Below are 19,318 nucleotides of genomic sequence, written 5' to 3'. Positions count from 1 at the left end.
GCCAGGGAGGTGATGGCCTGGTGGTATTATCACTAGACTATTGATTCTGGAAACTCAGCTAATGTTCTGGGGATCCGGGTTCGAATCCCACCACGGCAGATGGTGGAATTTGAATCTAATAAAAAATATCTGGAGTTAAAAATGTACTGATGACCATGAAACCATTGTCGGAAAAACCCATCTGGTTCACCAATGTCCTTTAAGGAAGGAAATCTGCTGTCCTTATCCGATCTGGCCTACATGTGACTCCAGAGCCACGGCTGGCCTTGGACAACTAGGGATGGGTAATAAATGCTGGCCAGCCAAGCAACCCCCATGTCCAATGAATGAATAATAAAGAAAAAATGTTTTAATGTCTCAATGCTGATACCAACATTGGCCATTGGTTGTTACTGAAGATTACCTGACCAGGAGGTCCAGTCTCAGCTGATGTCCGTGGGGTAATGTGATCAGAACCAGTCCCGAGCTCACTCCCATCATCTTCTTCTGTTCCAAGGACACGTTGATGATCCGTGCAACCTAGAAGACCAAAGCACATTGTCCTTTTCCTTGGATAGTAACATAATCTGCTCCTCCTGATTACCTGGGCCCACCGTGTTTTTAACAGGGTCTTCTGAGTCTGGAGACATTTCCCTCCCCTTTTAGCAACTTTACAAGCAGATGCTGCATTAATATTAAGGTGCAGCATCCTGTGGTGTAAGTTTCTAAACACCTTGGCAGAGAGTACAAGAAGGCAATGATGGGAGGGAGCATTACAATGAAGCCCAACTCTATTCTCACCTCCAATCCACACAAGCGCACTTTCAGATCGGGCTTATTGGCAAGCAAATAGATTGTTTTTTTCCAACCCCTCCCCTGGCTTAGACTATGATTCAAAACCAACCACATCACCCCCACTCGAACATTAATGAAGTTTCTGTAATCAAATTAATTAATTATTAAGGGCGGCAAAGTGGTTAACACTACTGTCTCACAGCGCCAGGGACCGAGGTTCAATTCCGGCCTCGGGTCACTGTTCGTGTGGAGTTTGTATGTTCTCCCCATGTCTGCGTGGGTTTCCTCCGGGTGCTCCTGTTTCCACCCACAGTCCAGAGATGTATGGGTTAGGTTGATTGGTCATGCTAAATTGTCCCCCCATAGTGTCAGGGGGTTTAGTAGGGTAAATCGATGGGGTTACAAGGATACACAACAATCCCTATGAATGTTCCAAATTCACCTACCTAATACATCCACTGTATGGTATCTACTGTTCAAAGATAGAATAGGTTGGGAATGGTCTGCAGAGTGTCAGAGAGCATTTGAAGAAATGAAGAAAGTACCGACGAGTGATGGGATAGGGCCCGGGTGGTATTGTTGTCGGTACAGATGCGATGGGCCAAATGGCCTCCTTCTACACTGTAGGGATCCTATGATGAATAATGACCTATTACGTAGAATTCAAAGTTAACAGCGCAGAAACAGACCATTCAGCCCAACTGGTCCATGCCAGTGTTTATACCCCACACAAACCTCCTCACTCGCACCTCCCTCTCCTCCACATCTCATCCTTTTCTTTCCCTCCTCATGTGCTTATCCAGTTTCCCCGTAAATATATCCATACTATTCACCTCAACTTGTGATGGTGGGTGGGATTTTACTGTCTCGCTCACCCCAAAACCATAAAATCCCACCTGAGGTCAATGGACCTTCCCATTATCCGCCACTCGCCCGCTCCAATTCCCATGATGAACAGTCTGGTAAAATTCTGGCTAGTGAGTTCCACGTTCTCACCACTCTCCTGATTCCCTTTCTGGATTTATTAGTGACTACGTTTGTTTATTATCCCTGGATTTGGTCATCCCCAACGAGTGGAAAACTATTCTCTGCATCTAATCTATCCAACCCTGTCATAATCATGGAATTCCTACAGTGCGGAAGGAGGCCATTCGGCCCATCGAGTCTGCATCAACCCCAATCCCACTCAGGCCCCATCTCCACAACCTCATGCATTTACCCGAGCTGGTCCCCTCTGACATTAAGGGGCAATTTAGCATGGCTAACTTGCACATCTTTGGACTTTGGGATGAAACTGGAGCACCTGGAGGAAACCCACGCAGACACGGGGAGAACGTGCAAACTTCACACAGACAGCGACCCAAGCCGGGAATCGAACCCGGGGTCCCTGGCGCTGTGAGGCAGCAGTGCTAACCGCTGTGCTGCCTCCAATTTCCAAGACCTGTATTTGGGATACCCCCTCAACCTTCACATTTCCAGAGAAAAAGATGCGAATTCAACCTCTTACCTTAACTAACCCAAAGGCGCAGTGAGTCTGAACCTTCTTACTGGGTCAAGGTGTTGGAATGTGTTTGAAATTGCATTAATTGCTAATTACCTGACAGTCCATTTTCAGAATGTGCTGTGCTGTAGTCTTTGCGTCATTGTCAGTGAATATTCCTTTGAGGCGTTTAAGCACAGCCGAATCGAGAGGTTTGTTGTCAGCAGGAAGTAAGATGGAAGCAAAAGTGTCGAGATTAAACGAGCTTGTGGTCTCCAAATAGGGCCGTTTGAATGACCAGTGTTCATCATCGTCATCATCCTCGATAGCTTCTTCATGATGGGTCTTCATGGAGGCAGAGTATGCGTCTAAATCCAGAATAGCAAAGTCCGTATCTGTCCTGCGGGTCCGGCTCTTCATTCGTTCGGTGTTGCGCAACCTCTCCACGTGGGTCTTTGCCAATGACGGGATCTGGCTGGTCGGAGGAATGTGTGGCACCAACTCGCAGTAGACATTAGCGTTCAAGGCTAAATCGGGTGGAGTGTCTGTCATCATGGTGGATGGAATTCGGAGTGGCTTTGGAGGTGCCTTGCAGTGTAGCTGTCCATCGGAGCCTCTCAACACCATACTCGACTGAGAACCAAAGCGTTTTGGGAACACTTTGGGGTTGATTAGTGGGTCACTCCCTGTTCTATACATTAGCGATGAAGGACGAATTGATTTGTGTGATTGCATAACATCCTTGGGTCCAACTGCACACAAACACAGCAATCTTACTGTTAATATAATAGCTAAGTGATGGCTATCTCATTGTTCTTTCCTTCTCTCTCCTCCTTTTTGTGCATTCCCCTGTTATAGATGGACAAAACTAGCGTGCAGATACAGCAGATAATAAAGAGAGCGAATGGAATGTTGGCATTTATAGCTAAAGGAATAGAATATAAAGGTAAGGAAGTGTTGTTGCAAATATACAAGGCATTGGTGAGGCCGCACCTGGAGTATTGTGCAGTTTTGGTCCCCTTATTTGAGGAAAGATGCAGCGGCATTGGGGGCAGTTCAGAGGAGGTTCACTAGATTGATTCCAGAGATGAGGGGTTTGTCGTATGAAGAGAGATTGAACAGTTTAGGCCGATACTCTCTGGAATTTAGAAGAATGAGGGGAGATCAAATTGAGGTAAACAAGGAGGTGCTTGCTGTCTTGAGGCAAATCAGAGTAGATAAGTCCCCAGGACTGGACAGGGTATTCCCTCGGACCTTGAAGGAGACTAGTGTTGAAATTGCAGGGGCCCTGTCAGATATATTTAAAATGTTGGTATCCACGGGTGAGGTGCCGGATGATTGGAGGACAGCTCATGTTGTTCCGTTGTTTAAAAAAGGCTCAAAAAGTAATGCGGGAAATTATAGGCCGGTAAGTTTGACGTCAGTAGTAGGTAAATTATTGGAAGGAGTATTAAGAGATAGGATCTACAAATATTTGGATAGACAGGGTCTTATTAGGGAGAGTCAACATGGCTTTGTGCGTGGTAGGTCATGTTTAACCAATCTATTCGAGTTTTTCGAGGAGGTTACCAGGAAAGTGGATGAAGGGAAGACAGTGAATGTTGTCTACATGGACTTCAGTAAGGCCTTTGACAAGGTCCCGCATGGGAGGTTAGTCAGGAAGGTTCAGTTGCTAGGTATACATGGAGAGGTAGTAAATTGGATTAGACATTGACTCAGTGGAAGAAGCCAGAGAGTGGTAGTGGAGGATTGCTTCTCTGAGTGAAGGCCTGTGACTAGTGGTGTGCCACAGGGATCAGTGCTGGGTCCATTGTTGTTTGTCATCTATATAAATGATCTGGATGATAATGTGGTAAATTGGATCAGCAAGTTTGCTGATGATACAAAGATTGGAGGTGTAGTGGACAGTGAGGAAGGTTTTCAAAGCTTGCAGAGGGATTTGGACCAGCTAGAAACATGGCAGATGGAGTTTAATGCAGACAAGTGTGAGGTATTTCACTTTGGAAGGACAAACCAAGGTAGAACATACAAGGTAAATGGTAGGATACTGAAGAGTGCAGTAGAACAGAGGGATCTGGGAATACAGATACATAATTCCCTAAAAGTGGCGTCACAGGTAGATAGGGTCATAAAGAGTGCTTTTGGTACATTGGCCTTTATAAATCAAAGTATTGAGTATAGGAGTTGGAATGTTATGGTGAGGTTGTATAAGACATTGGTGAGGCCGAATTTAGAGTGTTGTGTGCAGTTTTGGTCACCTAATTACAGGAATGCTATTAATAAGGTTGAAAGAGTGCAGAGAAGGTTTACAAGGATGTTGCCGGGACTTGAGAAACTGAGTTACAGAGAAAGGTTGAATAGGTTAGGACTTTATTCCCTGGAGTGTAGAAGAATGAGGGAAGATTTGATAGAGGTGTATAAAATTATGATGGGTATAGATAGTGAATGCAAGCAGGCTTTTTCCACTGAGGCTAGGGGAGAAAATAACTAGAGGACATGGGTTAAGGGTGAGGGGGGAAAAGTTTAAAGGGAATATTAGGGGGGGCTTCTTCACACAGAGGGTGGTGGGAGTTTGGAATGAGCTGCCAGATGAGGTGGTGAATGCGGGCTCACTTTTAACATTTAAGAAAAACTTGGACAGGTACATGGATGAGAGGGGTGTGGAGGGATATGGTCCAGGTGCAGGTCAGTGGGACTAGGCACAAAAATGGTTCGGCACAGGCGCGAAGTGCCAAAAGACCTGTTTCTGTGCTGTAATGTTCTATGGTTCTATGATAAAAGGTATGGATAAAGTAGATGGGGAGCGGATGCTTCCTCTTGTGGGGCATTCTAGGACAAGAGGTCATAGTCTTAGGATAAGGAGTAACAAATTTAAAACAGAGTTGAGGAGAAACTACTTCTCCCAAAGGGTTGTGAATCTGTGGAATTCGCTGCCCCAAAGTGCGGTGGATGCTGGGACAGTGAGTAAATTTAAGGAGGAGTTAGACAGATTTTTAATTGGTAATGGGTTGAAGGGTTATGGGGAGAAGGCAGGAAAATGGGGATGAGGAGCATATCAGCCATGATCGAATGGCGGAGCAGACTCGATGGGCTGAATGGCCTAATTCTGCTCCTATATCTTAAGAAACTTATGAAATGCCAGCTCTCTTGTGCTGCTGCAAGCTAGTCATTAAGAGATATACCCGAGTGCCATGGACCCAACTTAGTTCTTTAACTCCTCAATTCCTTCCATAAGTGTGAGATCAGCAACCGAGAGGCAAATGGATGCAAGCCTTGGTTCAGGCACGGCCACAATCTTTATTTTTTCTTATCTTCCTTTTCAATACCCTGACTGAAAACGGAGGTTGTAGGGTTATCACAGAATGAAACAGAGGCCGTTCAGCCCATCTTACTCGCACTTGGGAAAGAGTTATCCAATTCAACACAGTTCACTGCCCTCTCCCCGTAACCCTGCAATACCTTTCAAGTACTTATTCAATTCCCTTGTGAAAGTTACTATTGAATCTGCCTCCGCCATTATTTCAAGTAATGCGGTTCTAAATCACAACAACTCGCTGTGTAAAAAATAGGTTTCCTCATGCTGTTTAGTTCTTTTTGGCAGTCCCTTAAATCTGTGTCCTCTGGAAGTTGACCCTTCTGCCATTGGGAACAATTTCTCCTTCTTTATTCTGTCAAAGCCATTTATAATTTTGAATACAAAGAACAAAGAAAGTTACAGCACAGGAACAGGTCCTTCCAAGCCTGCACCGACTGAACTAAAACCCCCTACCCTTCCGGGGACCATATCCCTCTATTCCCATCCTATTCATTTATTTGTCCTGACGCCCCTTAAAAGTCACTATCGTATCCACTTCCACTACCTCCCCCGGCAGCGAGTTCCAGACACCCACTATCCTCTGTATAAAAAAAAACTTGCCTCGTACATCTCCTTTAAACCTTGCCCCTTAAACCTATACCCCCTAGTAATTGACTCTTCCACCCTGGGAAAAAGCTTCTGACTATCCACTGTGTCCATGCCCCTCATAATCTTGTAGACTTCTATCAGGTCGCCCCTTAACCTCTGTCGTTCCAGTGAGAACAAACAAAGTTTCTCCAACCTCTCCTCATAGCTAATGCCCTCCATACCAGGCAACATCCTGGTAAATCTTCTCTGTACCCTCTCCAAAGCCTCCACATCCTTCTGGTAGTGTGGCCACCAGAATTATTATTATTTCCTCTTGTTCTTACAGTATTGTCTCACACTATCCGCTCACTTCAAAAAGCATTGCTCCTTCTTGGTCAGAGGTTTTGGGTTGAAGCCCCACTTGATGTCTTCACTCAAGGTTAGCTGACACTCTAGTGTTCATAGAAATTCCTCAGAATCCCTACAGAAGGTAGGGTTAGGGAAGTACAGAAGGAGACCATTCGGTCCATCGAGCCTGCACTGACAACAATCCCACCCAGGCCCTATTCCCGTAACTCCACCCTGCTAATCCCCCTGACACTAAGGGGCAATTGAACATGGCCAATCAACCTAACTCGCAGCTTTGACAAAGCGCCATCTGGACTCGAAACGTCAGCTCTTTTCTCGCCTTACGGATGCTGCCAGACCTGCTGAGATTTTCCAGCATTTTCTCTTTTGGGTTCAGATTCCAGCATCTGCAGGAATTCGCTTTTAACCTAACCCGCACATCTTTGGATTGTGGGAGGAAACCGGAGCACCCGGGGGGAAATCCACGCAGACACGGGGAGAACGTGCAAACTCCACACAGACAGTGACCTGAGTTGGGAATCGAATCTGGGACCCTGGCGCTGTGAGGCAGCAGTGCTAGCCACTGGGATGTTAAGCAGACATCCTATCATCAGGTGGAAGTTATCATAATGGAAAGATAGGGGGCCGGATTTTCTGTACCTCTGCCCCCGCGGTGTATTTTGTGGTGGCAGAGACAGCCTGCCATTGGCCAGTGGCGGGATCTTCCATGGATGAGGGGGGAGGTCGCCATTGACGGGACCAGAAGATTCCACCGACGGGAAGAACCGGAGAATTTCAGCCAGCAGATTTGGAATGGATGAAATCAAAATGGCCAAAAGAGGCCTTCTGCTCTCAACTTCTCTTATGTAACCTGTGAGGAGCAAAGAAAACAGGAGGAGACTATACAGTCTCTTGAGCCTGTTTCGCCATTCAATGGTTGATCTGTATTTTAACTCCCAACTCTTGGTTCTGTAACAAAAATCTATCTCTGCCAGTTTTGAAATTTTCAACCCAACTTTCAGGCGAACAAGTCCCAGATTTCTACTGCCCTTTGTGTGACAAAATGCCTCCTGACATCACCCCTTAACAGCCTAGCTTTAACTTTTAAGGCTATGCCCCCTTATTCAGGACGCAGGAACCTTACCAGAGAGTACAAGAAGGCAGGCCAACTGTGGGAATGATGGGAGGGAGCATTACATTGGAGCTCAACTCATTCTCACCTCCTATCCAGACAAGCGTGTTTTCAGGTCAAGCGTTTTGGCTAGTTTCTATCTACACATCAAATCCACTAGTCACCTTAAATACCTCAATTAGATTGCCCCTAAACCTTATGTATTTAGGGAAATACAAACCTAATCCTGTCCTCAAATTTAAGCCTTTTAAATTCAGTAACATTTGGTTCAAGGAGGATGAATTTTGGCTATTGAAGGAATGACAGACCAGAGTTCTTACTCTACAGTGTTAAAATTCCGAGGTAAGATGAGGGGATTCAGACTAGTGTTGTTACCTTACAGGGGCGTCACGGTAGCACACTGGTTAGCAATGCTGCTTCACAGTGCCAGGGACCCGGCGTGGGTCACTGTCTGTGTGGAGTTTGCACGTTCTCCCTGTGTCTGCGTGGGTTTCCTCCGGGTGCTCTGGTTTCCTCCCACAGTCCGAAAGACGTGCTGGTTAGGGTGCATTGGCCGTGCTAAATTTTCGAACAGGCACCGGAGTGTGGCGAGTAGGGGAATTTCACAGTAACTTAATTGCAGTGTTAATGTAAGCATAATGTAACGTATACGATTATGAAGGGAATAGATAAGATAGAAGCAAGGATGTTGTTTCCATGGGCAGGTGAAACTAGAACTAGGGGACATGGCCTCAAAATAAGGTAGTCATGATGTGGAGATGCCAGCGTTGGACTGGGGTGAACACAGTAAGAAGTTTAACAACACCAGGTTAAAGTCCAACAGGTTTATTTGGTAGAAAATCTGCTACCAAATAAACCTGTTGGACTTTAACCTGGTGTTGTTAAACTTCTTACTCAAAATAAGGGGCAGTATATTTAGGACTGAGCTGGGGAGGAACTTCTTCACACAAAGGGTTGTGAATCTGTGGAATTCCCTGCCCAGTGAAGCAGTTGAGGCTACCTCGTTGAATGTTTTTAAGGCAAGGATAGATACATTTTTGAACAGTAAAGGAAATAAGTGTTATGGTGAGTGGGCGGGTAAGCGGAGCTGAGTCCATGAAAAGATCGGCCATGATCTTATTGAATGGCGGAGCAGGCTTGAGGGGCCAGATGGCCTACTCTTATGAGCCTTACTTGTGACTAATAAATAAACTTTACTTTTTAAACCTTACAGTGTTAAAATTGGTGGAATCCTGCGGTAAGATGAGGAGAATTCAGTCAGACAGAGTAACACCTAATGCAAGAGTTCAGATTTAAAATTGCCTTACCTCCAGAAAGGTAGCTGTCAGACTGGGCAGACTGTAACGGCTTCTTGTCATTCTCGTAGTCCAGAATATTTGGGTGGCTGCCACTCTTGTCCTTATTTCTACAATTAAAAAAGAGCATCAGTAAACATAGCAATGGCTTTGATAGTTGATCTTTGAGCCACTCCCCGTGCCACATTTACATGTGCTAAGGTAATTTTACTGATAACAGTGTTAGCCAGTCTACCAGGAGGCTAAATACTGTCGCAGGTGAGATAAGACTTGCTGACTTAAAGAGTCTTTCATGGCCCCAGGATGTCCCAAAGTCACTGTTTATGATGTGTAGTCACTATTGTAATGTAGAAGACACTAATTGTGTAAGAGTTTTCAGTAAGTCCTCGGTGGGGCGGTGCTCCTTCTTCACTCTAGAAAATTCCTGCATGGAAACTGACCTTTCAGATCCACACCCAGTGATCTGGATAAGCCAGGTCACTGAGCATGGCTCGGAGAAATGAATACTCTCCTTACCCAGCTCAGGTTTCAGTGGACCTTGGACTGAGTGGCTTCCTAAACCATTTCAGAGGGCGGTTAAGAGTCGAACACATTGCTATTGGTCTGGAGTCACATAGAGGCCAGGCTGGGTAAGGATGGCAGATTTAAAATCAGAGACCCCTACAGTACAGAAGGAGGCCATTCGACTCATCAAGTCTGCACTGACCAGGCCCTATTCCCATAATCCCAAGTATTTACCCTAACTAGTCCCCCTGACACTAAGGGGCGATTTTTTGGATGGCCAATCCACCTAACCCGCACATTTTTGGACTGTGGGAGGAAACTGGAGCACCTGGAGGAAACCCACGCAGGCACGGGGAGAATGTGCAAACTCCACACAGATGGTGACTCAAGCCAGGAATTGAACCCAGATCCCTGGCGCTGTGAGGCAGCAGTGCTAACCACTGTGCCACCGTGCCAGCCCCTCAAGGAATTTTGATTTGATTTATTGTCACATGTGTTGGGATACAGTGAAAATTATTGTTTCTTGCGCACTATACAGACAAAGCATACTGTTCATAGAGTACATAGGGGAGAAGGAAAGTAGAGAGTGCAGAATGTGGTGCTACAGTCATAGCTAGGGTGCAAAGAAAGATCAACTTAATATAAGGTAGGTTCATTCAACAGTCTGATGGCAGCAGGGAAGAAGCTGTTCTTGAGTCGGTTGGTACGTGACCTCAGACTTTTGTATCTTTTTCCCGATGGAAAAAGATGGAAGAGAGAATGTCCGGGGGGTGCATGGAGTCCTTGATTATGCTGGCTGCTTTGCCGAGGCAGTGGAAAGTGTAGACGGACTCAGTGGATGGGAGGTTGGTTTGTGTGATGGACTGGGCTTTGTTCATGATCCTTTGTAATTTCTTGCGGTCTTGATCAGAGCAGGAGCCATGCCAAGCTGTGACATTAGTGAAGGTCACTGGCCTGTGTGAGAGCGTAGGCTGATTTGTTCTTTCCCTAATTCAGGAACGCTGAGGGATGCCCCATCCAGCCCCTCTCCCTGCTGGGATCGGCAAAACACCAAGAACAACAACAGCTGCATTTATAAAGCACCTTCAATATATTAAAACATCCAAGGTGTTTCAGCACAGTGTTATCAAACAGGGTTGACACTGAGATACATAAAGCCTTATTCGGACAAGTGATCAAAAGCTTGGTAAGAGAGACAGGGGGTTTTAAGGTGCATTTTAAAGAAGAAAAGAAAGGTTGTAGGACGAGTGGGAGGGAATTCCAGAGTTCAGAGCCCATTGGCTGAAGACATGGTGATATTAGTACAGTGGTAAAGTCATTGGACTGGTACTCCAGAGGCCCAGGCGAATGCTCTGGCGGTATGGGTTCAAATCCCATTATGACGGCTGGTGGAATTTAAACACAATTAATAAAATCTGGAGTTGAAAAGCTGGTCTCAGTGACCGTGAAGCTATCATCAATTGTAAAAACCCATATGGTTCACTCACGCCCCTTTAGGGAAGGAAGTCTGCCATCCTGACCCTGTGGGGCCTGTCTATTTGTGCGGAGTTTGCACATTCTCCCCGTGTCTGCGTGGGTTTCCTCCGGGTGCTCCAGTTTCCTCCCACACTTCAAAGATGAACGGGTTAGGTGGATTAACCATGCAAAATTGCCCCTTAGTGTCAGGGAGATTACCGGGATAGGACCTGGGTGGGTTGTTGTTGGTGCAGGGTTTGATGGGCCGAATGGCCTCCTTCTGCACTGTAGGGATTCTGTGATACCTGTGACTCCAGACCCACTGCAATGTGGTTGACTCTTAACTGCTCCTCTGAAATGCCGCAGCAAGCCACTTAGTTCAAGGGCAATGAGGGAAGGGCACCAAATGTTGGCCTTGCCAGCGACGCCCACATCCCATGAAAGATCGGCGGTGAAGGAATTAGAGTAAGTGTTGTGCGAGAGGCAGAATTGAGGGAGTGCAGAGATTGCAGAGGGTTGGCAGAGGTTACAGAGATTGGGATGGGCCATCGAGAAATTTGAAAAGGAAAAAAGAGAATTTTATAATTGAAGCATAGCCAGAGTGGGAGCCAATGTAGATTAATGAGCACAGGAGTGATGCATAAAAAGGTTATGATCCAGGATGTTTGTAAAATGTATTTATTGGTGTCACAAGTAGGCTTACATTAACACTGCAATGAAGTTAGTGTGAAAATGCCCTATTTGCCACACACCGGTGCCTGTTCGGGTACACTGTAGGAGAATTTAGCACGGCCAATGCACCGAACCAGCACGTCTTTCGGACTGTGGGAGGAAACCGGAGCATCCAGAGGAAACCCACGCAGACACGGGGAGAACGTGCAGACTCCGCACAGACAGTGACCCAAGCCGGGATTTGAACCCGGGTCCCTGGCGCTGTGAGGCAGCAGTGCTAACCACTGTGCCACCGTACCGCCCCCCCGCCTTTTGGACTGTGGGTGGAAACTGGAGGAAACCCACGCAGACACAGGGAAAACGTGCAGACTCCGCGCAGACAGTGACCCAAGCCGGGAATCGAACCCGGGCCCCTGGCTCTGTGAGGCAGCAGCGCTAACCACTGTGCCACTGCAGAGTTTTGGTTGAGCCATTGTAGGCAGGTTTGAAGATGGGAGGTTGGCTAATAGAGCATTGGAATAGTCATGTTTGGACATAACAAAGGCAAAAATCGGGAACTGAACCTATAACCTCCTGGTCTGTATGACCTCTCCTAAGCCTGGTACAAGGCCGTCTGTGAGATAACAACACATACTTAGTAGGACAATAATTAATTACCTTAAAAGATTGCCGTCTGCTGCAAGTTGGTCTAAAGATACTCCGTCGGACAGATTTAAGCTGAATCTCTTATTCTGATCAGGGTTTCTTGCTGCCAGTTGTTTATCGTGTGGTCTTTGGCCAGATGCTCCTCTATATTTTTCTTCGATACATCGCAAGGGGACAGTGCGGTTTATTGGATGAAAGATTATTGCCCCGCTGTCCTCTGAGATTGGCTTGCGGTTTCCGACGTAGAACCGCACCAGTGCTGGGAGATTATCAAAGCTCTCCTGTTCAAACTGGAAGAGCACACGGGTGTAGGACTCCTTGCGTCGGAGGACCACACGAATGATTTTGAAATGGAGAGGTTCATGCTTCCAAGTGCAACTCAGCACATAGTCTCCAGGACTAGAGCGAGATTCTCGAATGAGGAAGTCTCCGTCTCTCTCAATTAGTGCCTCCGTGGCCTAAAATTATGAGAAGGAGAAAATCAGTGTCCATCCGCTACTCAGCAGCTATTGCTAAATCATTTCTTGCCTGTTCAGACATTCATTATCTTTTCAGAATGTGCAGACACTGCACAGACAGTGACCCATGCCGGGAATCGAACCTGGGTCCCCGGAGCTGTGAGGCAGCAGTGCTAACCACTTGCCACCCTTCCGTGCCACCATGCCGTTGCAGAGCTTTGGTTAAACTGAGGTGGGCAGGTTTGAAGATGAGAGGTTGGCTAAAAAAGCATTGGAATAGTTATGTCTGGACATAACCAAGGCAAAAACCAAGAACTGACAAATCTTTTGAATTTGAACATAGAATAATACAGCACAGAAACAGGCCCTTCGGCCCACGATGTTGTGCCAAACATGACGCCAAATTAAACTAATCCTTTCTGCCTGCCGTTGGTCCATTCTTTACATATTCATGTGCTTATCTAAACGCCCCTATTGTATCTGCCTCCACCACCACCCCTGGCAGTGCGTTTCAGACACCTACCACTCTCTGTGCAAAAAAAACTTGCCCCTCACATCCCCTTTGAATTTTCCCCTTCTCACCTTAAGTGTGTGCCCCCTAGTGTCAGACATTTCAACTCTGGGGAAAAGATTCTGACTGTCGATTCTATCTATGTCTCTCATAATTTTATAGACTTCTATCAGGTCTCCCCTCGGCTGTTCTAGAGAAAACAACCCTAGTTTGTCCAGCCGCTCCTAATATCTCATACCCTCCATTCCAGGCAGCATTCTGGTAAACCTCTTCTGCACCCCCTCCAAAACCTCCACATCCTTTCTGTAATGTAGCAACCAGAATGAATGCAATACTCTAAGTGCAGCCTAACAGTAGTTTTATAAAGCTACAACATGACATCCTGACTCTTGTACCCAATGCCCCAACCAATAAATGCAAGCATGCCTAATGCCTTCTTTACCATCCTATCCACTACTTGTGTGGCCAATTTCAGGGAGCTATGGACTTGAACCCCAAGAACCCTCTGTACATCAGTCGCCAGATTTTGACAGGGGATTGGAACTTGTTTTTAAAGTCAAAGTTTATTTATTAGTCACAAGTAGGCTTACATTCACACTACAATGAAGTTACTGTGAAAATCCCCTAGTCGCCACACTCCAGCACCTGTTCGGGTACACTGAGGGAGAATTTAGCATGGCCAATGCACTTAACCAGCACATCTTTCGGACTGTGGGAGGAAACCGGAGCACCTGGAGGAAATCCACGCAGACACGGGGAGAATGTGCAGACTCCACACAGACAGTGGCCCAAGCCGGTAATCGGACCCGGGTCCCTGGCAGTGTGAGGCAGCAGTGCTAACCACTGTGCCACCATGCCGTCCTTATGTTTTAATTTCAAGCACACATTAACAACTTCAAGTGGTTCCAGGTCGGACTAGCTCTATTGCTTGCCCTGAGACCATCCGCAGAGACTGGAGAAATGGGTTCCTTGCATCACTCCTGAGGGGTATTACTTGGGTAACAAGACGTGAAAGATATGGTACTGGGCCAAAATCACCAATCAGACCCTCGACTGTGACTCACAGATGAGATCTCCAAGCAGACTCTACTCTGATCTCCAAACTGTGATGACAGAATGGTCCCTGTCTACAATCGCCTGGTAACCATAAGAGTGTCATTCTCAGGTAGACTATGGATGTCATCAGGAGCCCATCAGTTACAAGGTTCTGCCTGGAACCTGTTCTAAAACATTGCTTTGCTATCTCCCTTTGGAAGGAATAGTAGTAAAATGGACTATTATTTAAATGGTGAAAAATTACAACATGCTACTGTGCAGAGGGACCTGGGGGTCCTTGTGCATGAATCGCAAAAACTCAGTTTGCAGGTGCAGCAGGTGATCAAGAAGGCAAATGGAATGTTGGCCTTTATCGCGAAGGGGATGGAGTATAAAAGCAGGGAGGTCTTGCTGCAATTGTACAAGGTACTGGTGAGGCCTCAACTGGAGTACTGTGTACAATTTTGGTCCCCTTATTTGCGAAAGGATATATTGGCCTTGGAGGGAGTTCAGAGAAGGTTCACCAGGTTGATACTGGAGATGAGGGGGTTAACTTATACGGAGAGATTTAGTAGATTGGGCCTGTACTTGTTGGAGTTTAGAAGGCTGAGGGGAGATCTTATAGAGACATATAAGATAATGAAGGGGCTAGACAGGGTAGAGGCAGAGAGATTCTTTCCACTGAGAAAGGAAACAAGAACTAGAGGGCACAGCCTCAAAATAAGGGGAAGTCAGTTTAGGACAGAGTTGAGGGGGAACTTCTTCTCTCAGAGGGTAGTGAATCTCTGGAATTCTCTGCCCATTGAAGCAGTGGAGGCTACCTCGTTAAATATGTTTAAGTTACAGGTAGATAGATTTCTGATCAATAAGGGAATTAAGGATTATGGGGAGCGGGTGGGTAAGTGGAACTAAACCACTATCAGATCAACCATGATCTTATTTAATGGCGGGGCAGGCTCGAGGGGCTAGATGGCCAACTCCTGCTCCTATTTCTTATGTTCTTATGTTCCCTCCATGTGTTTAGAATGTTTCTACATCCCTTCCTTTTGTCATTTATCTCTTTCCATTAAACGTTCCTCCTTTGGCTGAATGTTCTACCATGGCTCCAAGGCTTTCTCTTGCATTAAGAATGCAGTGTAAATATGAGCTGTACATTCAATAGATTGAGTCCCATGACACAAAACACCGTCCATGATGTCAAAGGACATTCCCCGAGAGTATCGCAGGTTAGTCAACGTGGGAAATGGAATTGTCACAGTGGAGCAATATGGATCCCATCTTTGGGTTTGGCAGTTGAAGGGGTGGCTCTACAACTAACTCATACCCTACCCGAGATGGGAGGACCTAGAACAATTGAGCGGGGGGAAAATAAACAACAATCCCCTCCTTCAAAGATACTCCCCTATAAATAATACTAGACAAGTTTGCTACGTTTGCTAGTGAATTTCAGGTAGCAAAGGATTAATCGTTTCTGCTTTAACCCCACAGTTTACTTCTGAATATGAAACCCCTCGTGCAGTTTACAGTTATACATTGAAATAAATGACCAGTGATGTCCAACCTGCCGTGGAATAGGACCATGAAACCAGGCATGGCTGCAAAGATCATCGGAGCTTAGTTTCAATTCCTCCTCCAGTTCCTTCGTCAGTGGATCTTTTCCAGAATTCATTATGAGTTGATCAGTAGCTAATTGAAAAGAACAGATTAATGATGTCAGTGCCAATTATTTCTAACGCCAGTCTAATCCAGCTGCCCAAATCAGGCTGTCCAATAAAGTTTGTTTATTTATTGGTGTCACAAGTAGGCTTACATTCATACTACAATGAAGTTACTGTGAAAATCCCCTAGTCGCCACACTCCGGCGTCTGTTCGGGTACACTGAGGGACAATTTAGCATGGCCAATGCACCCTAACCAGCATGTCTTTTGGACTGTGGGGGGAAATTGGAGCACCTGGAGGAAACCTACGCAGACATGAGAAGAACGTGCAAACTCCGCACAGATGGTGACCCAAGCTTGGAACCTGCACATCTTTGGACACTAAGGGGCAATTTAGCACAGCCAATCTACCTAACCCACACATCTTTGGACACTAAGGGGCAATTTAGCATGGCCATTCCACATAACCCACATATTTTTGGACACTGAGAGGCAATTTAGCATGGCCAATCCACCTAACCAGCACCTCTTTCGGACTGTGGGAGAAAACCGGAGCACCTGGAGGAAACCCACGCAGGCACGGGGAGAACATGCAGACTCCACACAGACAGTGACCCCAAGCTGGGAATCGAACCCGGGTCCCTGGCGCTGTGAGGCAGCAGTGCTAACCACTGTGCCATTGTGTCATCATTATCATCGAGCTGCGTTGTGCGAGCAGGAGTGCTGCACTGCCCCAAGTGTCGGCATACGGATGAGATGTTAAACTGCAGGAGAGTGCCCCCTCAGTGAGAGGCAAAAGATCTTTGACACTATTTGTAAAAGAGAAGCAATACTCATCTTGGCATCCAGTACTATTTATCCCTTAAACAATATCACTTATACATCTCATCTCTTCGCTGTGAGTAGAAGCTTGCTACGCACAATTGTCTGTCGTGTTTTCTACTTTGCAACAGTGACTGCATATTGACTACACTGTACTTGGGGACATCCTGAAAGGTTTCTAAAGAAATACAAATCTTTCTCCCTTTCTGGTCAGACCCGCTGTTAATTCTACACTATCCCTGAAAAAGTGATAGGCACCCAATATATATTTCCGAGTCTCTACAGCAGTCTTCAATAAAATACAATGGGTGGAGTTTTCTGGCCTTGCTTGCCCCAAGGCTGGAAAATCCCACCCGAAGTCAACAGACGTTTGCATGGTCCGTCCCACCCGCTACAATTCCTATGGCAGGCTAGGCGGGAAAATTCCGCCCAATGTGTCCCAAAAGCTTAATGAGGAATCAGTAACCCCTCGGAAAATGTGCATCCCCTAGGGCAGCCACCTTAATAGAAGTTAGTAACTAGAGGATTTGAGGTCCTTATAAAGTTTTTAAAGTTTACTTATTAGTATCACAAGTAGGCTCCGGACTCACATGTAGGCCAGACCAGGTAAGGATGGCAGATTTCCTTCCCTTAAAAGTTTATTTATTAGTGTCATAAATAGGCTTACATTAACGCTGCAATGAAGTTACTCTGAAAATCCCCGCGTCGCCACACTCCGGCGCCTGTTCGGGTACACTGAGGGAGAATTTAGCACGGCCAATGTACCTCACCAGCACGTCTTTCGGACTGTGGGAAGAAACCAGAGCACCCGGAGGAAACCCATGCAGACATGGGGAGAACGTGCGGACTCCGCACAGACAGTGACCCAAGCCGGGAATCAAATCCGGTTCCCTAGTGCTGTGAGGCAGCAGTGCTGACCACTGTGCCACCATGTTTTGTAGTCAAGGGGGATAAAGGATTGGAACTGATACAAATATTGTTGCCCAACATAATTCTAGTACAAACAAAACAGAACATTCAACAGAGGGTATTTTTGTACAGTATTTGTTTAAAGCACCTGACTTGTTCATGACTCTGTTGTTTTCGCAACTAAGTTCAACCTCCCTCACAGAATGACAAGACATTGTCCCATCAGCAACAGCACCCCGCTCCCACCCCACCTTGATTCTTGTCAATTGACACAGGGAATATATTGCACCATTGCTCTCTGTGGAAATGGTGAGGCCTGATTATATTCTGACCCCCCCCCCACCTCCGTGTCCGTTCTTAAGACTGCATAGCGGCCCAACCACCCCACAGGTGACAGCACAGCCCCTCTGTAAGACAGATGGAGTGTGAATACACCAGTGACAGTAACAACGCAAGAAATGATCAATCTTTCACTGATTCAAACTCAACTGACTGCAGTGAAGGAAACAGCAGGAAAGTTAATATAGCTTCACACAAAATTACACTCTTATGAAGGAAAGTAAACGGTATTTTCCACGTGTCCACACAAGGGTCTGAACACGCTATTACTGGTTTGTACAGGTTTGACACATCCTCTCCTCACTGTAACAGAATAAAACTTCACAGTATCTTCATCAACTGCATTCCGCACATTTTTCGCATAAAGACCTTGGTCTAAAGACCTCCTCAGTGCACGGAGGGCTATTCTTTAGTGTACTTCAGTGTTATAGCCTACCTTCTCAGCTCATGGCTCTTCTTCCCATGCGCTAATCACCGGATACGGCCGAATTTAGTCTGGTGGTTTGGTTCACTGTTGCAAGGAACACCTCAATTTAGCCCAGGGGAGCTGCACCTTTAGGTGAAACCATTGGCTCGAAAGGTATGAGGGAGGAGGTCTGTCGACTACTGGGAGGTGGAGGACTACAGACTGAGGGGGCACTGCCCACAATGGCATGGCAATTCGCCTCCTGCTCTCTGGCACGACTGCATAGCAAATGAAGTGATAAAAATTGCTTCTGTTGAGTTGGCTGAGTTTGTGAGAGCATCGACAAAAGCAGGCAGGGCACCCCTTCAGAATATGGAATATTCCAGTCCAGTACTCCACCCTTTATTGCACACTTGACAGCAAACCTGTAAAACTTTATTGCTTATCATTCAGGCCTGAAAACTGGTCAGATTATGTGAACTGTGCTTCCTACTCACCCCCCCCCCCCCCCCCCCCACCTCCCTCCTCTTGCAGCTGTGGGATCGAGGATTGCCAACCCTCCATGGATGGTCTGGGGTCTCCAGGAACATGACAGTAATCTGAAGGGCACAAGTAATCATTGGGGGGGGTGGGGGGACAAGGAAAATAATTTGATTGGATTTATTTTGAGGGGAGGCAGTGGCCTCGTGGTATTATTGCTAGAATGTTAATGTAGAAACTCAGCTAATGTTTTCTATGCCAGAGGTAGTAGTAGAGGGGGGTACAATTTTGGCTTTTAAAAAGCATTTAGACAGTTACATGGGTAAGATGGGTATAGAGGGATATGGGCCAAATGCGGACAATTGGGACTAGCTTAGGGCTTTAAAAAAAAGGCGGCATGGACAAGTTGGGCCGAAGGGCCTGTTTCCATGCTGTAAACCTCTATGACTCTATTATTGTCACATGTATTAGTATACAGTGAAAAGTATTGTTTCTTGCGCACTATGCAGACA

The 19,318-nt window shown here is 46.3% G+C and overlaps 1 protein-coding gene across 1 annotated transcript in view; it reads right to left on the bottom strand.

Moving 5' to 3' along the window:
- Positions 1-18,429, bottom strand: part of sh2d3a (SH2 domain containing 3A) — a 32,757-nt gene extending 14,328 nt beyond the window's left edge. The window contains exons 1-6 of the mRNA XM_078207762.1: positions 18,357-18,429; positions 15,754-15,878; positions 12,201-12,646; positions 8,925-9,022; positions 2,372-3,006; positions 404-519 (exon numbers count right to left, since the gene is read on the bottom strand). Of these exons, the coding sequence (XP_078063888.1) occupies positions 404-519; positions 2,372-3,006; positions 8,925-9,022; positions 12,201-12,646; positions 15,754-15,861 (1,403 nt within the window). The 5' untranslated portion in view covers positions 15,862-15,878; positions 18,357-18,429. The remainder of the gene's footprint in view (positions 1-403; positions 520-2,371; positions 3,007-8,924; positions 9,023-12,200; positions 12,647-15,753; positions 15,879-18,356) is intronic.
- Positions 18,430-19,318: the final 889 nt, after the last annotated feature.

This window comes from Mustelus asterias, unplaced genomic scaffold (genome assembly GCF_964213995.1).
Source record: "Mustelus asterias unplaced genomic scaffold, sMusAst1.hap1.1 HAP1_SCAFFOLD_2696, whole genome shotgun sequence".
Taxonomy (NCBI): Eukaryota; Metazoa; Chordata; class Chondrichthyes; order Carcharhiniformes; family Triakidae; genus Mustelus; species Mustelus asterias.
Note: the sequence above shows the minus strand (reverse complement) of the source record. Positions and strands in the feature narration are given on the sequence as shown.